At 33.6% G+C, this 20,706-nt stretch overlaps 1 protein-coding gene across 2 annotated transcripts; it reads right to left on the bottom strand.

The window, feature by feature from the left end:
- Positions 1-191: 191 nt before the first annotated feature.
- On the bottom strand, positions 192-20,271 carry LOC149782941 (alpha-tocopherol transfer protein-like). Of its 2 annotated transcripts, none has more exons than XM_089934498.1 (8): positions 20,069-20,271; positions 18,313-18,470; positions 16,619-16,778; positions 8,289-8,353; positions 5,863-6,062; positions 4,417-4,527; positions 2,450-2,570; positions 192-1,725 (listed from the first exon to the last, which is right to left on the bottom strand). In XM_089934498.1, the coding sequence occupies exons 1-8, from the start codon at positions 20,107-20,109 to the stop codon at positions 1,577-1,579; spliced, it is 1,005 nt and encodes a 334-aa protein (XP_089790624.1). In that variant the 5' UTR covers positions 20,110-20,271; the 3' UTR covers positions 192-1,576. The 2 variants fall into 2 exon arrangements, with proteins under 2 accessions (XP_089790624.1, XP_089790623.1); XM_089934497.1 differs by lacking the exon at positions 20,069-20,271 and adding an exon at positions 19,670-19,688.
- Between the last annotated feature and the right edge of the window lie 435 nt (positions 20,272-20,706).

Raw genomic sequence — 20,706 nt, 5'->3', positions numbered from 1 at the left:
TTATCTTCACCTTATATCCATAAATGCAGAGATAATTTTGCAATTTACGCACAAAATAGGAAATTGTAGTTGCGGCATCCACTTCATGCAAGCTTTTTTTCCACTAATTAGTACATCTTGCTATCGTCTATCGGTAATTCAAAAGTAAAGAAAAGAAACAGCTTTTCTTGAAACTTTGGAAAAATGAAACGGAACACACGAGTTTGTAATTACGCTCGATATAAAACAACATGGATAATCTCTATTGATACAGATATGTACCTGTCTCTAAAGGGGGGACTGTTCTGACATTGTCTGAAAATTTCTCAGTTGAAAGTATTACTCAACTTTTGTGTTGCTTGGTGCAAATTATTATGATGTCACTTCAATGCATTAAACTTTATTTTGTGAACTATACTTCTATGGTTATTCGATGAAACTTGCATAAAGGAGCCACCATCAGAACCAGCTAGTACTGCCTTTAATATAGATGTGGCCCTTAAAAAAGGTTAATTTGAAATGAAATGCTTTGCGTAGGACCGTGTGGGCAGTCCTTTAAAAGTATTTGTCTAACACATGTGGGTGTTGCTGATTAGATTTGTAATCATGGAATTAACGCCATATTTGGTGTTATTTTATCCCACATCATCAAAGTCTTTAGCAGTTTAAAATATAATTTAAATTTAAAACGTAATGAGCTGTTGAATTTGATTTGTGATGTTACTTTGGTGATAAAAGAACCAAGTACCACATTTGGAGGTGATTTTGTATAACTGAGCTTGTGTTATTTACGTAAATATAATGATAATGGCAAACGTGGCTTGCCTTTTTGAAATGCCAGACTCATGGTCAAAAGGGTGCTGGTTCGATACGACACACATGTGGGCGCACTGGACCTGATTGAAATTCCAAGCCTCATATGACATACACGAGGACGCACTGGGTATATTCGATATCCCGAAACCATATACGACATTGCACAAGGGCGCAATGGGCATATTTGATATCCCTAAGCCTCATACGACATATACGAGGGCGCAGAGGGCCTATTTAATATCCTCAAGCCCACAAGAGGTACAACACTTCGAAAACTATGGTTATTTTAGTCCTGAAATAAAGAATTTGGGTGATAGTAAAATAAAGAGAGGCGTCCACCTAAAAGGAGTCCCAAAAGTGTTATCTTTTGAGCATCAAAAGTATCAAATTGTATACTCTCTGAAACCAGGCGGTCTCTTCTGTGATGCAGCATTTGGCACATTTTAAACTGTGTTTTGTTCTTTTGTCTGCTTATGTTGGTTGTTGTTGTTTTTTATGTGTTTTGTTTACATAGCTATTATTCTTTATCATCAGAAACAGTATACAATATTGAAGCGTCATACTGTAGGCACTGAATTAACATTCTTCTAATATGTGTCGAGAACTCTTAAATAGTATCTACCATTTTAACAGACAAACTGTGCTTGCTTTACATTTTAAAATTTTGAATAAAGTTCAGCAAAGTCAGATGCCAACAGTATTAGAGTCATAATTATAAAATAGCATTGTCTGGAAGATACCAGATTATATAACATAGGAATTCCCACAAGGAAGACTGAAATTAGAAGACATTCAGTTTCCGGAATGAAGCCTGAGGGACGTCGTCTTTTGCTTTTTTGCTGAGGTCCACTCCGTAGGAACCATTATACAAGTCACGTAAAAAGTCAAGTTTCTTCTTTGAAGCAAGATATTCCTCCTGAATAAATTTCTCTGAAAAAGCGATAAAATGGCAGATAATCTAATTTACTAATATACATATAGATGAAAAGAAAATATGACTAATATGCATACTTATGAAAAGAAAATATGATTGATATACATAGTTATCAAAACAAAATAGAATTACCAAACGGAAGAAACACACACACGCATGCCAGAGCCTTGATGTGTATAATAACTTTACCTTTTCCCAAAAACATTGCTAATAATATTTATACGGAGAGACAATACAGTCAATAAGAAAGATAAATGTTATTCATGTAGTCCAAGAGCGAAAAAAATTGATCCAGATTCGAAGCTAATACACCATATTGCCGATAAAATAGGCAGGTAGCAAAGGAGAAAGCAGAAGGGATTTGTACCATTCATGTCATCAAACAAATTACAGAACCTTAAAAGCTAGGAATACGTATAGGTAAAAAGATGTTACTTGGATTTATCATCAAATCCACGAAAGCCTGTCGGACAGACACAAAACCGTGCGCCATTTGGTTGTTGGAGAGTACAATTTTCCCATTAATATGATGATGTTTTAGTTACTTTGATAACACCCTATAGTATTCAACCGCTATTCTTTATACTGTTTCATGGATAATTAATCAAATCAGTTATATATAGGAAAATATGTAAGTTGATTGTGATATCCTTGCTGAATATTCAGCAATGACATCTTGCTTGACCCGCTTCTTGCTATTATTATGAACCTGGCTCTTACCCAGAATGCTTTCCATGGACCCAGCCGTGGGCCCCTCGTAGTCGTCTGGTAGGTATTCCTTGGGTAGCATTGACATGTCTATCTTCTCATACACCGTGGTCATGGAAGTATGGAAAACCATCTGCAAAATGGCATCTCAAATACACAAAATATAATATCAGTGTTTCAAATCTTATGCAATACTTACTAATTAAGATGTGTGACATTTCTCTTTTTAATTGGTATAATTGTGATTGACATAATTAGTGCTTTATGAAAAAATAAATAATCCTGTCAATTTAATAGTTATTTATTGTGTCATGTTTCAGACATACAGTTGGAATATTGTCGTTTTATGTGGAAAGTATATCTTGTTATAGCCGAAAAATACTGCCTTGAGCTATTATAAAAATATATATATATATATATATATATATATATATATATATATATATATATATATATATATGCACAGCATTTTTTGTACATTTTAATACGTATTTCAGTGTACAAAGCTTTGGTACAGTTAAATACCTATTACAGTATATAAAGCATTTTAGTACAGATGAATATGTATTATACAGCACGTACAATAATTTTGGTACAGTTGAATAAATATTACAGCTTATAAGACATTTTAGTACAGATGAATACGTATTACAGCATATACAAAATTTTAGTACAGCTGGATACGAATTACAGCATACAAAGCATTTTAGTACAGATGAATACGTATTACAGCATATGCAACATTTTGGTACAGCTGAATATGCATTAGAGCATATAAAGCATTTTAGTACAGACGAATACGTATTACAGCATATGCAACATTGCTATCACAGCTGAATACCTATAAAGTATTTTAGTGCAGCTGAATACATATTAGAGCATATACAACATTTTCGGTACAGCTAAATACCTATTACAGCATATAAAGCATTTTAGTACAGACGAATATGTATTACAGCATATAACAGCATTTTTGGACAGTTGAACACCTATTACAGCATATAAATCATTTAGTACAGATGAATACGTATTACAGCATATATGACATTTTGGTACAGCTGGATATGTATTACAGCATATAAAGTATTGTAAAACAGATGACTACGTATTACAGCATATACAACATTTTTGGCACAGTTGAATACATATTACAGTATATAAAGCATTTTGGTACAGATGAATATGTATTACAGCATATACAAGATTTTTGGTACAGCTAAATACCTATTACAGCATATAAAGCATTTTGGTACAGATGAATATGTATTACAGCATATACAAGATTTTGGTACAGCTAAATACCTATTACAGCATATAAAGCATTTTAATACTAGCAGATAAACATTTTCGGGTAAAGTTGAATACGTTTTACAGCATATAAAGTATTGTTGGTACAGCTGAATATGTGTTACAACATATACAGCATTTTCGTATCAGCTGAATACGTATTTCAGCCGTCAAATGCTTTATATGCTGCATATGACAAGATACATTTTATACATGTATATGAATAACTATTATGTCAAACACATGTCAGAAAAATCTCACGTGAATAAATAATTATTTCAATGAATAAATCTGAGATGCAACACTGTAGTCTTGAAAGTAATTTACTTGGCTAAGTTACATCGAACTCAATTATTGACAAGTAAATATGAATTATTTTTACGTATAGCTAAAGTAGCTCTTTTTAAACATCGTCTTTTAGTAAAGTACATTCTGTTCAACCCTATCTTCATCCTATGAAATGGACGTCACTGTAAAATCAATTTTTACCTATTGTCCCTATATACCTTTACAAAGTGTCGTACCTGTTGTTGTTTCAAATGTATGCGGATACAGTAATGGAAACATCATTGATAACGGTAGAAATCCAGTATACCATCAAGATGTTTGATCTCGTAGTGGTTTGTTTCAAAATTAAACTATTCTTCGATATTTCTCAGAATAATTTGATCTTTTAAATATCATGTCATTACCCGTTTCCTCAATTTCTCTGTCATGAATGATCTAACGAGGTTAAAAAGTGCCTCCATCACGGGACCTGCGTTATAGTAGTGGATTTCCTTCATACGTGCAGGGAAGGCTTTCTGAAAAGAAGATAGTCGACAGATCATTTTCGCAGAAACATAAATCAGGATTTTTAATATCCATTTTAATATCCATTTAAAGACACATTTTTGAACGTCAATGACCGGAGATTGTGGATATTAAATGTATGGACACTTATAATATGCATTCGAATATGCACTTAAAATAACTACATTAATGTTACAGGAGCTGTGGCTTAGTGGTATGGCGTTGGACACGAGACAAAATGCGTGTGGTTTATGTTAATACCCAGTGGTATGGCATTAGACACGAGACCCAATGCATGTGCTTTATGTTAACACCCAGTGGTATGGCATTAGACACGAGACCAAATGCGTGTGGTTTATGTTAATACCAGTGGTATGGCGTTAGACACGATACCAAATGCGTGTGATTTATGTTAATACCCAATGGTATGGCGTTAGATACGAGACAAAATGCGTGTGGTTTATGTTAATACCAGTGGAATGGCGTTAGACACGAGACCAAATGCGTGTGATTTATGTTAATACCCAATGGTATGGCGTTAGATACGAGACCAAATGCGTGTGGTTTATGTTAATACCATCGGATCAGCCATGACTGGTTTGGGCACGGTACTTATGATAGCTACCATTTCATTTTTCGGGTTGGGGGTGGGAGATGGTGGGGATGGGAGTTGGTGCACTTGGATCTTTTTTTTACAAATGTCCCGACCCATAAAGCTTTTAAAATGTATATTCTTGCTCTGATTTGCATGAAAAATGAACTAGTTACATTGATAATATTAGCTGAAAAAATTATCTCCAGTAAAAGAAAACCATCAAAGTTTTCTGTGCTGTCTAAACGAAGCACAGAGGCATTGCAAAATGTCAAGTGGAACACGCAAAGAGCATAGACAAACAAAGAAATACTTTTAAATAAAATGCTGTATTTGCACTTTAGATATAGATGATACACTGGTATTTAACAGCTGCATCAGCTGTGCATGTTTCAGTTTTGTAAAAAAAAAAAAGGAAAGATTCATAAAAAATGTCTCTTATTGGGTTTGACCTAGTTGAATATGACAAACGACAATGATGACAGCCAACTGCAACTGCAACTAACAAATATCTCAGATGATCACGATCGGCTGAGCGTAATAGTGAATCACAAGCCACTGAAACAAACAACGATCCCAAATGATACAAATATTTTGAGACTAGCAACTGGTAACAACCCACAGAAACACATGCTGTACATGCCAAGCATTAATAGCATATAATTTCATGAGATTATATCATTAAAAAAATAGCTGCAACCATTAAGTGAAAATGGGAGTGATAACCACTAATTTTATGTTACTGTGAGCAAACCTGTCTCATTTCTTGTCCCTTTCTTATTCGGTCCATCCCAAACCATGTCTGCGCCTTGAGCGTGACATCAGTACAATCCACAATGACAGTAAATCCGTTCACTTGGATATTTTCTTCCAGAAGAAGAAAGTCAAAGATAGGCATAACAGCGCGGGTGAATTCGTCTGGTCCGAAGAATTTTCCACTGTAGTCCATTTTGGCTATATATATATCAAAGGCAAATACAAATCATAAGACAAACAAATGAAACAGAATAACGGTTGTTTGCGAAACTTTACATGAATGTTTCTACAGGAATTCAACCTTTTAAGATGAATTCAACCTTTTTAAAAGGTTGAATTCCTGCAGAAACAGCCATGTAAAGTTTCACAAACATAACCGTTTTTCTGTTTTATTTGTTTGTCTTGTCTATGTTTTGTATTTGCCTTTGAAAAAGATTCATTAAAGAGTCGAAAGCGCTCAGGCTAGCTAGATACTAGTTTCGCACTGTACGTTGTCAGTTTATTGCATTAATATATATATATATATATATATATATATATATATATATATATATATATATATATATATATATATATATATATATATATATATATATATATATATATATATATATATATATATATATATATATATAGCTTTAAAACTGTTGGTATAAAGTATTTGTTATACCAATGACTTAGATCAACAGTAAATATATTAAAATATTTTAATTACCTCTTGTTGGTTCGTCAATTTGCTTGGTTTCTATTCCCCACTAATTTCCATGCACCGATACATTAATGGCTGAGAGTTCAGTGCTCAAGAAGCTAACCATGCATTTGTAGTGCTCTACTTTCTTCATTAAAACTATATGTCATGTTTCAATCGCAAGTGTGTCTTTAATTGATTATATCAATGTGAAAAAAAAGAAACTAAAAAAAAGACAACAAAACAACTTATCAATATGCAAAGGTAATTGTGAATAGGCACAAAAGGCACAGAACACCATTTTGTAGAGGACACACTCAGCAGGAATGTGAATAGTTCATTCGCTCGCTCAATACACAGTTGCCTGTAGTCAATCTTTTCTCCGTTCAAAGGGCAAATATGTATATTTTTATGTGATATAATAAAATATATGTAAAGTATGTATGCTTTATCAATGGTATACCACTCGTTGAATAAATTATTTATTAAAAGGAAACTCAGCAAGCCCCATTTTCTTTTAATAAAAAATTTATAATCTTATGGTGTATCATTGATTCAGCGTGTGTGTGTGTCTATATATATATATATATATATATATATATATATATATATATATATATATATATATATATATATATATATATATATAGTTATGTAAAATTACTTTGCTTTGTTTATTTATTTTTATTATTATTTTATTTCATTATATGCTATTGCAATAAGTTTCTCTTTAACATTTTCACTTTTGTATTCTAGGGAAATAACTTATTCTTTTCATTTTACAAAGCTTGTTGCTTCTATGTTCTGCTACTTATTTTAAAATAAAAGATTCGTAATTTGTGTGTGTGTGTGTGTGTGTGTGTTTAAAATAATGAAATTAAAATTAAATAAAGATTTCATTTGAAATTTTAACAATGCGTGTCCGTCTTTTTGCCAGTAAAAACAGTAAACATCACGTAAGGTCGAACGAGTATAAAGGAGACAAAGATTATGTTGAAAACGTGTATTCGTTTCTCATGTATGACGCCAAGTGGGTAAAATATAACTGATTCCAGCAAACTGATACTCATCTGAATATAAGCGGGGTTAGGCTTTATTATCCCATCATGTCATCAATAATACGGTACACTATTGTCAAAATGTCATTTTCATCATCGTAAATAAAGCTTGTAAACTAGGTTTGCGTTATCAGGTTGGAACAAATACGAAATCTGAGAAAGGCATGTTAATTAAAATTTCAAAGAAATTCGTGGGGATTACAACATAATTAGTATCTATCATTCGTGGGATTCCTCTATCATCATATATGTGTAATTAATGTATTATATGTGACATTAGCACAGTTCCTAAATCATGCGAACAGTTTAACTTTGTGGAGAATGAAAGATGCATGTTCGTGGAAAGAGGTATATTAATTGTCCCCGACTTGAAGGAGATAATGCACGGTATTGATTGTTTGTGCACGCGTGCGTTTCTACGTGTCAAATGTCTCACAACCACCTTTATTAGTATGAAGATGGAAACTTTAAACCCTACGATTAAATCTGCACGACGGTTAAACTTTTTCGTCCATTTCTGTTCAAATGGATGAAAGCAGCTCTCATAAAATAACCTGGGGGGGGGGGATGGACGAGTCAACAATGGAGTGGGAACTTTCTTTGTTTGATATCTAATTTCTGTATTATTGTTTATTTAGTGATGCTATTTTTGTTAGACAGACTCGCAATATGACTTACACATGGTGGACAAGATTACTTTTCGTCCATCTTTGTCCCTTCCTGGAAGTGGAATGTACACCTGTCTGAAAAATAAATTCCAAACCATTCATGAAGTGCAACTCAGAAATATATACATAAGTACAACTTACGGGTCTAGAAATCCCTGACAGTACTAGCAGTGAACATTTCAACAATACGAATCATCAGTTTCCAAGTCTCTCGAAATCACTGTCAGTGTCAAACAGAGACAGAAACCCAGTCACATATTGCCAGAAATGGTTTGAAATGGACGTTAGGTTCTTTTATTAAAAAGTGACTCAAAGTTAATTTAGATCCAATAAAATATTTTAGCTTGCAAGGCGAAATGGAAAAATTAAGATAATCAGTGGAAAAGAAACTCAGTATGACGGCAGCTAGGTGAGCACCCAGCAAGCAGTGGCAGTAAAAATATACTGTGTTATAGCGATAAAAGATATTTTCTACCTCTTTCATTCTGAGTAAGATGTTCCTAATATACGAATGAGATCAGCTGATACTAAAATGTGTTTAATCCACGTCTTATTTAAGTGGTCGTTGGAGCATTTCTTTCTTTGCCCATGCAGATGGCACACGTACATGTCTGATCGTAAACAACAAGCAAGACAATGGAGGACAACTGAAAAGTGTGAAATTCTGTATCAGTAAACGGGCAGAGAAACCTAACAAGGGATCAAACAACGCCGCAGACCACATAATCACTGTCCAAGAGATGACGAAGACATGCCCATTTCTTCAAAGTGTAAAGCACATGAATGGTTCAAACTATCCATTGATAACTCTATTTACGGTAAAACAAATTAAAGACACTAAAAAATGTGTTGCAAGGATCTGGACTGTTGTTTATGTATTGATAAAACTTACAACCATGGAGAGTTCCACATGACGCTTACGGTTTATAAAGACTTGTCAATTGTAAGAAGACTGACCAAGGATCATCCACTGTGTTTTGGACCGACTTTAATACAAACAAATTCATCAGCAAAGACCTATTTTTCATTCCTGCATGACACTGCAGATAACCTAAGTGATAAGGAACTTTCAAACTTAGTTGTAGGTAGTGACGATGAATTGGCATTCAAAAATGCCATATCCAGATGTATACGTGGAAGTTCACAGTTGTTCTGCCCAAGGCATTTGAAAAAAAGGCTAGCAAGTACACGGAGGAGAGTGCTGGATATACTTTACAACGTCTACAAAATATTATCAACGATAACTTTGGTAAAGGCGGCATCGTTGAATCTACAGACGTCGACACATATTCCACTCGTGTTGACAGACTACACAGGGAAATCGACATTCTGGATGAAACCGAGAGTGGAAAGTCTTTCAGAACCTATTTTGACCAGAGTGTGCTCCCGCTTCTGGGAAAACATGTAATAAAACCGGCTAGAAAAGGTCGAATTCCGTCTAATTGAACTAATAACAATTCGGAGAGTGCTACTGTTATGTGTTTATGCTCGAATAAACAGTAATACAGAAAGAGTGAAAACAACAAGCTTTTTTAAAATTTAACAAATAATTTATTTTCTTGTAAAAATTCTGTAAAAATGAAAAAAGGAGAAAAACTTACGGTTTCAAGAATCAAATCCAAAAATAATCTAAGAATAATCCATGAATTAAATTGCAAAAGTCAAGTTCGAATCCTGATGGAAAATCCAAGATGGATGACGATGACGTACGCTGTAGTCAATACTCTGCTTATATACAGTTCCTTGTCGAAATACAAATAATGACACTCCGGTGTTGGAAATCCAAATTAAATTTGTAAGCAATGTCTTTCCAAAATTTCTGTGTGAGCACTCCTCAAAATATTTCCAGAGAAAAAAGAATTAATCCTTTTGAAATACAACGGATCTAAAGAAAATTATAACTCAAAATCTGGCTACAGCAAAATAACTTGACATCAGTGTAAAAAGCCCAAAACTGAGAAATCTCTCTCTCCGCATCTCTATTAAAACTAACAGATGCGCAGTAATGGAATAACCTGAATTGCGAAATCGAAAGGGGGTCACGTGAGCGTGTTTATGTCACGTACACCAAAAATGACCCTGACGAAAACTAATTATTTTAAAATAAATAGATAAATAGAACTTGTTTACGAAGATTGCTACAAATTCTGAAACAAGGTCTGGATTTAGATCAACACCTGGTGTTTACAAAAGAATGATTCAGGTCAACTGATTTTCTGAAAAAATATCATCTCTAGTGAATAAATTTACATTATAATAGCATATAATAGAATTAAAATAATTTAAAACTGACAAACAATTAAATAAATATGAATTAAATCAGATATATGTAACACTACCCATATTGTGAAGTCTGCGGTAGAATGGAAGTTCATGGATCTTCCGAAGTTCATCAACACGCTGTACGACATTGTGAAAGGTTAAGAAGTAGAGAGGTGTCGAGCAATAAGGAACATGGGCTATTACGAGTTAACAGAAATGCGTTTACACTATTACGTCGATTTTGATGGATGGACAGATATGTCTAAGGAACATCGGAAGAGTGAGTATCTTTCGGTCACATGCCGGGAAAACGAACCCTAATGATGTTGTGTCCACGGATAAACGAGAATGGTAGTAATACCACCTTCGGCGAAGAAAACCCAAACGAAACGAAACGAAGCGAAAAAGGACGGAAAAGTCGAGAACTCATTCAGCAAAAAGAAATTGATAACAACCTAGTAACCCTGTAATGGACGGCGTTATTACTCAAAGATGGACTTATTGATGTAAAATTAAATTATAAGGAACCTATTTGTTCTTTTAGCACGTAATTGTCTTTTTGTGGCAGTCATTAAAATACGGCTTTGGGCAGCTACAAGTCGTATGGTAAATATATTGTGAAACATTATGCCCAGTTTACTTAGTGTAATTTTGTCTTTGTCTTTCTTATAATATATATTTCATTTGTTCAAGCAATAAAGAAAACACATTCTTGTTGCACTTGTATATTCTGTTTGCAAATACTTTATAGGTATCGTGTTTTGTACTAACCAGTTATATGACAGAACATTCTAGCATTTTGGTATGCTGTAAATACGTTTTATAATGGCGTTTGCCCTAATCATTCCTTTAAAAAGAATAATATTGGGAATTTGAACAAGTAATAAAAGAAATAACTAGAAAATACGTTTTATTTTGCACTTGTTTATTCTTTTCGCAATTCATTTTTCATACCTTATGCTATGTTCAATGTGTTTTTCAACTTCCATGTTTTAAAAATGAATTCGATAAGAAAATAAAGAAAATACGGGTTCTTTTGCACTTATTTCTTCTTTGTGCAAGTCATTTGACATATAGCAGTACGTACTGGTCATGAAAATCCATGTTGTAAATACATTCGTCCGTGTGTACTGTATTATCGTTGTAATTGTATTTGTCTGTGCATTTGTCAATCTCTTTTATTGATGAATAAATTGAATTTGAAGAAGAAAAAAAACTTAAGAAAATACAAGTTCTTTTCGCACTTATTTCTTCTTTTCACAAGCAAGTTAACATACCGCAGTACGTACTGACTGGTCGTAGGACCAAAATTTCATAAAAATCCATGTTGTAAATACATTCGTCCGTGTGTACTGTATTACCTTTCATTTGAAAAAATATGGAATTATATAAAGAAATAAAGAAAACATGAGTTCTTTCAGCGCGTATTTCTTCTTTTCCCAAGTCATCTGACATACCGCAGTACGTTCTAACAGATTGTAGAACCAAAATATCATGAAAATTCATGTTGTAAATACATGAGTCGCCTATTTTCTCATTATCTTTACTTAAAAAAGAAATATTTAATTTGAAAAGAAAGTACGAGTTTTTTTTCGCACTTACATCTTTTAGCAAGACAATTTACATCCCGTAGTACGTTTTGACTTGTCGTAGGACCAAAATGTCATGAAAATTCATGATGTAAATAATTAGTCAATGTGTTTTCTCATTATCTTTCAATTGAAAAATGAATTACTGAATTTGGTAAAGAAATAAATAAAGCAGGAGTTCTTATTTCTTCTTTTCGCACTTTAGTACTACCGTCGGCTTGGTGTCATGATAATGCGACAGGGTGGGACAAGATGCTAAATGATGCCCCAGCGCTAGACATCACTATAAACTGTCAGACTTCCTGTTCATTGACTTTACATATTAATGACAATCTTCAATTCTGGTTTGGTTTGGTTTCTCTAACTGTTAATTTCGCCTTAAGTGCGTGTTCTGATGAAACAAATTGTTCTTTAATTTACTTATTTATTTATCTTCCATCATTCTCAGGCATGCGCAATCAATACTTTTTTCTGTTCTACTTATCTGTAGATATTTTTTTATCGTGAGAGGTGCGCATGAATTATTCGAGCACGTGCGTGTATCTGTTCCTAGTAACCTTGATCATGTTATGACAGACTATCTTTACACACCTACTAACCATGTTAATGTCATATGACCGTGGCAGATTGCATTGTACACGGATATTGTAATAAATTAGGAGTATGCGCATTTGGTTATAGCGCCCCGTTTTAAGGAATTCTTAGATTTTTTTTGATTACTTGTCTGATTATTGGAATTCGGTGCAATATAAATATTCGTGTGCCCGAAATAATTAGCCAATTAATAGGAGCAAACGTCACGGAGTAAAGTGTTTGTGAATTTTCCATGATCCCATGGTTCACTAGAAGTGAATTCAGGTCCAAACCAAATGAGTGTCCCTGTAATAACAAAGTCCCTACTAAAATTTAGTGGTGTACATTGGTGGTGTGACTGCAGTGGCAGTATTTACGACAGGAAACCGGTAAATTACACTATGGAACCAATAAGAAGGGACTCGGCAAATACCGTTCATGTCGCCATGGTGGCAAAGGTGATACAGTTGTACTGGCGAAAAATGCCTGGAAACCATATTTTGACTGGCCTAAGGTGGCGTAGTTAAAATAGTTCCCTGTGTTAAGGGACAGTTGCATAGTTTCTACGGTGTGGAGTGCTGGCGGTACGGAAACCTAACGAAGAGAAACCATGCAGATGTGCGGTTGATATATATTTGGCAGGTTGTGAGATCGGTGGTCTTGCATTGATTATAGTAAAACGTATGTATATAACGAACACGTCGGGCTTTCTAATTTACAAATGAAGTTGTATGGAAGTCTTTGGAAATATGGGGTAAATTTATGACTTCTAGCGGGAATCGCGCCAGGGTTAGACACCGCTCGGTCAAGTAAAGACCCCTGACTTGTAACAATATGTTAGATTTTGTAAAATGAGTTCCGTAGATCGAAAGCAAGAGCCAAAGTCCGTCCGTCTTACCATTTAATATTAAATCATACTTATGTCATGTTCAATTATTTCACATAGGATAATCATAGGACTTTTTTCTAATTATAGCAATAATTTTACAAAATAAGAAACGGTCAATCTGTAATGATGAGTACCCACAGTTTGACTCCTTTTATCCATTAGTTAAACTATTTTAATTGTAATCAAGTTTGACTCCTTTTATCCATTAGTTAAACTATTTTAATTGTAATCAAGTTTGACTCCTTTTATCCATTAGTTAAACTATTTTAATTGTAATCAAGTTTGACTCCTTTTATCCATTAGTTAAACTATTTTAATTGTAATCAAGTTTGACTCCTTTTATCCATTAGTTAAACTATTTTAATTGTAATCAAGTTTGACTCCTTTTATCCATTAGTTAAACTATTTTAATTGTAATCAAGTTTGACTCCTTTTATCCATTAGTTAAACTATTTTAATTGTAATCAAGTTTGACTCCTTTTATCCATTAGTTAAACTATTTTAATTGTAATCAAGTTTGACTCCTTTTATCCATTAGTTAAACTATTTTAATTGTAATCAAGTTTGACTCCTTTTATCCATTAGTTAAACTATTTTAATTGTAATCAAGTTTGACTCCTTTTATCCATTAGTTAAGCTATTTTAATTGTAATCAAGTTTGACTCCTTTTATCCATTAGTTAAACTATTTTAATTGTAATCAAGTTTGACTCCTTTTATCCATTAGTTAAACTATTTTAATTGTAATCAAGTTTGACTCCTTTTCTCCATTAGTTAAACTATTTTAATTGTAATCAAGTTTGACTCATTTTCTCCATTAGTTAAGCTATTTTAATTGTAATCAAGTTTGACTCCTTTTATCCATTAGTTAAGCTATTTTAATTGTAATCAAGTTTGACTCCTTTTGTCCATTAGTTAAACTATTTTAATTGTAATCAAGTTTGACTCATTTTCTCCATTAGTTAAACTATTTTAATTGTAATCAAGTTTGACTCCTTTTATCCATTAGTTAAACTATTTTAATTGTAATCAAGTTTGACTCCTTTTATCCATTAGTTAAGCTATTTTAATTGTAATCAAGTTTGACTCCTTTTATCCATTAGTTAAGCTATTTTAATTGTAATCAAGTTTGACTCCTTTTCTCCATTAGTTAAGCTATTTTAATTGTAATCAAGAAAGACGCGGTTTTCGTAATTTTAGCTACTGCCACGACCATTCACTGATCACAATTTTAATGTATTCATCCCTCTCTCTCTCTACTATCTTGCCTGAATCAAATATCTTTTATCTTGCCTGAATCGTATATCTTTCCTTATAATTGTAGGAAATCATATTACTTTACTGTCACTATCAATGTAAATTTCATATCGATTCTAAGGTTTATTCTATGTTGTGAGAACTTGTAACCCGATCCAGTTGTAAAATTTATGCAATAAAATACGTTTAAACCAATATAAAATCAAGGCTAGTATTCCTGTCCAAACATGGACATACAATGTCAAACAAACATTTCAACCTTATCTTGCTGATATCAAATGCAACAAGTGTGCAAAATAAATAGTGTACAAAACTTATTCCCTGAAAAATGTCTGACAACACATGAGGATGTAAGAGAATGATAAACTTTTGCCTTCAAAAGATGGGTTAAAATAAATTATCATAAAGTAGAATCATGGGAATTTTATCGTTAACAATTAAACAGTTGTTATTTAGTGACCTCCTCAAAATGCATATTAATCACGAAACAAGTATTCACTTTTCGATAACAGTTGTATTATACTGTATAATGATAACTATGTTCAAATATAACATAATAACGTCGGATGATAAAACACATTAACAAAAATATTATTTAATAAAATGAGAGACATTATATGTCAATTACCGTCCTTCAAACAGAAGTTCCAAAGTATAATTATGTTTCAATTTCAATTTATAAAAGTTCAAGATCAGTGTATACTTATCTCATATGTTTGGTCTGTTCAGCGTATTAAAAAATGGTCTCGTTATATTTGTTTTCCCTATGTTCGGTGTATAAAACCAGTCTGGTTACTTCTCTCTTCCCTATGTACGGTGTATAAAACTAGTCTGGTTACATTTGTCTACCCTATGTTCAGTGTATAAAACCAGCCTGGTTATATCTGTTCTATATGTACGGTGTATAAAAACGTTCAATGGTTATACTTGTCTTCGTTCTGTTAGCAAAACTTAAAACTCTTTATACTTACGTTTACTCTATCAGTCAGAAACATTAATCATTCCTCTTAAGTGTCGTTTAAGATCTTCATGTTCTCTGATGTTGATTGCTCCTATATTTGAATGATACAGCTTCTCGAAATTTGAACAGTTAAAAGACTTATTCACACAGTAGTTACACAGTTACACAATTAAGAGACTTATTCATATAACAGTTATATATTTGCACATTTGAAAAAACTTATTCACACTGAAGTTGTATATTGCACAATTAAAACTTATTCACACTGAAGTTGTATATTACACAATTAAAACTTATTCACACTGAAGTTGTATATTACATAAATTAAAACTTATTCACACTGAAGTTGTATATTACACAATTAAAACTTATTCACACAGTAGTAACAAAGTTACACAATCAGGAAACCGATTCATTCAGTAATTAAATAGTAGTTCAATTAGGAGATACATAATTTATTGTTGAAAGGGTTGAAAGTTGTAATTTTGAAAGCATAAAAATTTGTATTGGTTTAAAAATAAATTGTTGTTAGGTTATACTTTGCCAGGTATTTCTGACATAAGCAATATGTCTGTCTCTGTGGGATGTGAGTTCTTCGTTATTATTATTATTGTTCTAAGAAATGATGAAAGTAAATGCTAACTATAAGTTGTTTGATCAGTTATCAGAATGTTTTTCATTTTGTACAACGACTGCGTAAGTACTTGCTTTGACTAAATGCCAGATTTTTATGTAATTACTTAAGAAAACCTGTCTGCATTAGTGACGGAAAGAAATCTAAAGCAGAATTGAAGCCGATTGACTACTTACGTATCCCTAATAATCTTTATAAGATTGGGATCAGCAGGGTCCACCCCCTTAATCCATTCAGGGGCTTTTGTCCTTGCTGACCAGTATCTTTCCAGTAGACCACGTGCCTCTAGCTGGCTGAATTTCTTTGTTCGGAGGAAGCTCAGTAGAAATTTCGTGTCTATAGAAAGAGTACATATTCTCAGTAGATATTTTGTATCTATAAAGAGTACATAATCACAGTAGATATTTCATGTCTTTTGAAGAAAAAAATGACATTTTCTAAGCAGAAATCTCGTGGCTATAGAAAAAGTTCATATTCTCATACTTGTATCTCCACTGGCAATAATAAGCTGTAATACATAATTTTAGTACGTAATTCCTGATAGGGACTTTTTCCATTGGATGATTCTGTGTCACATGATTTTGCGATATTTCGTCATTTAGCACGGCCATAACGTCGTTGACTTTATATGATGTCATAACTTATGTTTGGAAATATGCTGCTCAAACGCTTTGCTTTTTCCCCCGCAATTATATAACAAATTAAATTTCAAAGCTTTTACTAAATAATGTAATAAAACAATTAAAGACTTTCCTTCAGTGAATGTCAAGCTTGATGGATCGATATGAGTTTTACCGGTTTATAAAACTTCGTGATCACTTTACCAAACGTCACTAGTTGTATAATATTACACTGTGTACTCAAACAACAATAAAAATAAATAAATAAATAAATAAATAAATAAATAATATTTTTATATTTTCTCAAACTGCATGTACTTTAAAATTCTACTGAAATCAGTGATGACGATGGATCGATGCTTTTTTAAAATAATTTGCATCCATCTAATGCAATTATTTCTGTAAAAATATATAATAGCATTTAAATATTTATGAGACTGAACGCTGAGATTTTGAAGATCTATGTATATATTCATAGATTTTAGAAAACAATTTCCTAATTCGAGTGATTATATGACTATAGCTATAAAAGATGATGCTTACTACATCATTTATAATAAGAATATCTAATGATCTGATTATTAAGTTTATGACGAGAATATATAAATGTTCTGAACTTTAAATTTGCCATGCGAGTAGCTAGACTATTGTTTCATACTCATGCAGAGAAGGCGTTCCTGTCATCGCATAGCGAGCAACAAAGAAAATGGTTGCGTATATTCAATGTAAACACTGGTCATGAAATCATAGAGTGATTGTTCTCGTATCAAGGTTGATTGCAATATTAACAAATCATTAAAATAAATGATTTGAAAAGCATTATTTGTTCTTGTCAAAATTTGCGTTCGTAGCTGCGTAATAGTCAGCTACGCGCCAGTTTTGTGTTAAGCATATCCACATGTTCCGACCGTTAAATTAGTGTTTTTAAATGCCGATGTGTAGTTAATTTACACGCGGTAGTTTGGGTGAGGGTTTCAAAGTTGACATTATTACAGTTGTAATAATGTAATAATACTGTCGATCTGAGTTATATTCATTTACTGAGAGAAAAAACATATCCATGGTTGATGTATACGCATGCAAAATGAGATACTTGTATGTCCCTCATATGTTGCGTATTGTAACCTGATTGTAATATAGAATTTGTATTATCTTTTCTTGTCTTGTCTTGTCTTGTCTTGTCTTGTATTGTCTTAACAAGAAGCTGATAATTTAGCTGGCAAGAAACACGTGAATGAAAAAAAACTTACTCGTTGGTGTTTTCAGCCACGATTGCTGATTTATCCAGTCTCGAAAGCACTGGACAGCGCTTAACCTCTCTTCCGGTATCTCATTCAATTCCTCTCTGGCTTTAACCCTACTTGCCTCGTCCAATTCGCATTCATAAACCTCAGATTCTGACATACTCCTAATATCAAAGAAAGAAAAAAACATTCAAACGATGACGTCAGTCAAGAACATTTCACGAGTGCTGCACATTACACTAGGACAACATTATGTCGTTATTATACATGCATACATACATGCTTTGTGGTTTTGTGGGTTTAATGCCTTTTTCACCACATTTATATTCGGTTGAGGAAAACACTCTAAAACCCTGGAATGAACCACCAACCCACGGGAAGAAACTATCAAGCCTTCTGACATACCCACTTTAGCCGACCCGAGACTCGAACTCGCACGGACAGTAGTGAGATGTCAATGATCTGTAAAGGTGAGGGCCTTAGACCGCACCGCCATCAGCCCCCCTCCCCCAATACATACATGCGTACATACCATGGGTCGATCAAGAAATGTTTTTCGGGGGTTAGAGGCTATTAATGTGTGTCTGTGGGAAGGAATCGCCGGTGGGGTCCCCCATGAAGGGCCTGCATTGAAACCGTTCTCAGGGTATATATTTAGCCATTTAACTGTTAAGAAAACTTAAGAAAACGTTCCCCCCCCCCCCACATCGTACGAAAATAGAGTCACTCGATACGTGTTCGACTGTACATGCAAAGCCATTTGCACATGTGACCATTTTAAGTACGCTTTCACACCATTATGACTGTTCTGTCATGACCAGGGGCTCCGGCTGACCGATCTATTGCTCTAAGGCTCTTGTCTTTTCTCGTTTACTGACAACTCATCTCCGCGTGGGTTCGAGCATAGGGCTCATTCAACGTTGGTATGTGAGATAGCTTCCTGTGGGTCGGTGGTTCTCTCCCGTTTTTTTTCTTCCTTGTACTTCCACCACCAAATATACTGGCCGCCATTTGTACCCCATCGTCTATTGAAAAATTTCGTTAATCCATCCTCATCGACAACATACGTCGTGTTTACTTTAGTAATTAAACAGCTGATTTTGACTTTCGTGTACCCCATTCTCCTCGTGTGGGTCTATACAAGTTCAAAAATATCTGAAAGTGTATGTTCGTCAATTATTTGAAATATATTTTGATTCTTCCAAATGATTACAGACTCGCCGCGGACATGGTAAGCAGCCTTCAGTCCACTACTATGCTTGATGCAGCGATGACATTACTAAGTTGCATTTCATATAAGGGGTGGGGGCCGCATTAACCCATAGGTTAATATTCTTAAATCCTCGTATTTCCTTGTCCCTACTTTAGATTCTCCGTTCCGGTATGTAAAAAATACTTAGGCCCTTCCATCCTATTTGCCTTAGGTTCCTCATATCCCTAATCCGGACTTGGACATGGGTACTTATCGTTTCGAAAGGACCATACAACTGCATTACCGACATTTGCTATAAGCAGTGATGCGTGTTATGTACAGTCCTACTATAATGTTTATGTGCTACTTTTTGACTCGCTTATACACCTTACAAATTATCGATCCCCGGCATAGTTCTAATGATCCGACCACGTTCGTTACTGAAATTGTATCGATTTATTTAGGCTATATACTAGCGAACATAAAATCGATTCAACAACAAAACGGTTCTAAATACATAAGCACAAAAACACACATGTACCCACAAATAACGTACTGTATGTACCTTACCTTGACAAGCGATTTTCTTCTCTGAGTCTCGTTATCAGCATAAGGTAATAAGTTCTTATCGATTCCAAAAATAACCAACACTGCCCCACAGTAAATCAGAATGTATCACCGTGTCCTAGATTATCGAACGCATCGGCATGTCAGCAACTAGTGCAGAACTGTATACAACATCAAACAGATGATGTCAATGGAAGACTTGTTGCGTCATTTAGGCGTGTTCCTCGTTGTCAGCGCGGCTACTGATGAAAAGTTGCAACGGAATGTCAGCACAATAATGGATACATGTTGCCAATTGAAAGTGAAGTTCTAAATATGTAAATCTAAATAACTGCAAAGATAAATTTTAGGATAAATCCTTCCAAATAGAGGTAAACATGAAGGATTTCAAGACAAAAATTAGGAAAAAATCTTGCAAAATGTACAAAGAGATAAAATTATAAAATATTTTTAAAAAATAAAATATGGGGTCGAAATTTCTTATATCAACTGCATTCTCTCAAAATAGATTTTCTATTGTTGTACATCGTCTTAAAGTTCCTTAATTTAGTTCACATCAAGGAAAAAAAGAAACGTTTATTTCAAAGTGGAAATCGATAGTCGACAATGTTACAAGGGTTACCTCCCTTGCAGCAAGATTT

The sequence above is a fragment of the Sinohyriopsis cumingii genome, chromosome 15 (assembly GCF_028554795.1).
Source record: "Sinohyriopsis cumingii isolate HCF-2022 chromosome 15, ASM2855479v2, whole genome shotgun sequence".
Lineage (NCBI taxonomy): Eukaryota > Metazoa > Mollusca > Bivalvia > Unionida > Unionidae > Sinohyriopsis > Sinohyriopsis cumingii.
This window is presented reverse-complemented; position numbering and strand designations above follow the sequence as displayed.

Coding starts and splice junctions, on each gene's coding strand:
- LOC149782941 (XM_089934498.1), bottom strand. CDS start 20,109: ATGCTGATAACGAGACTCAGAGAAGAAAATCGCTTGTCAAG. Junction 4,528..5,862: donor AGGGACAAGAAATGAGACAG/GTTTGCTCACAG, acceptor TCTTCTTTTCAG/AAAGCCTTCCCTGCACGTAT. Junction 1,726..2,449: donor GTCCATGGAAAGCATTCTGG/GTAAGAGCCAGG, acceptor TCGCTTTTTCAG/AGAAATTTATTCAGGAGGAA.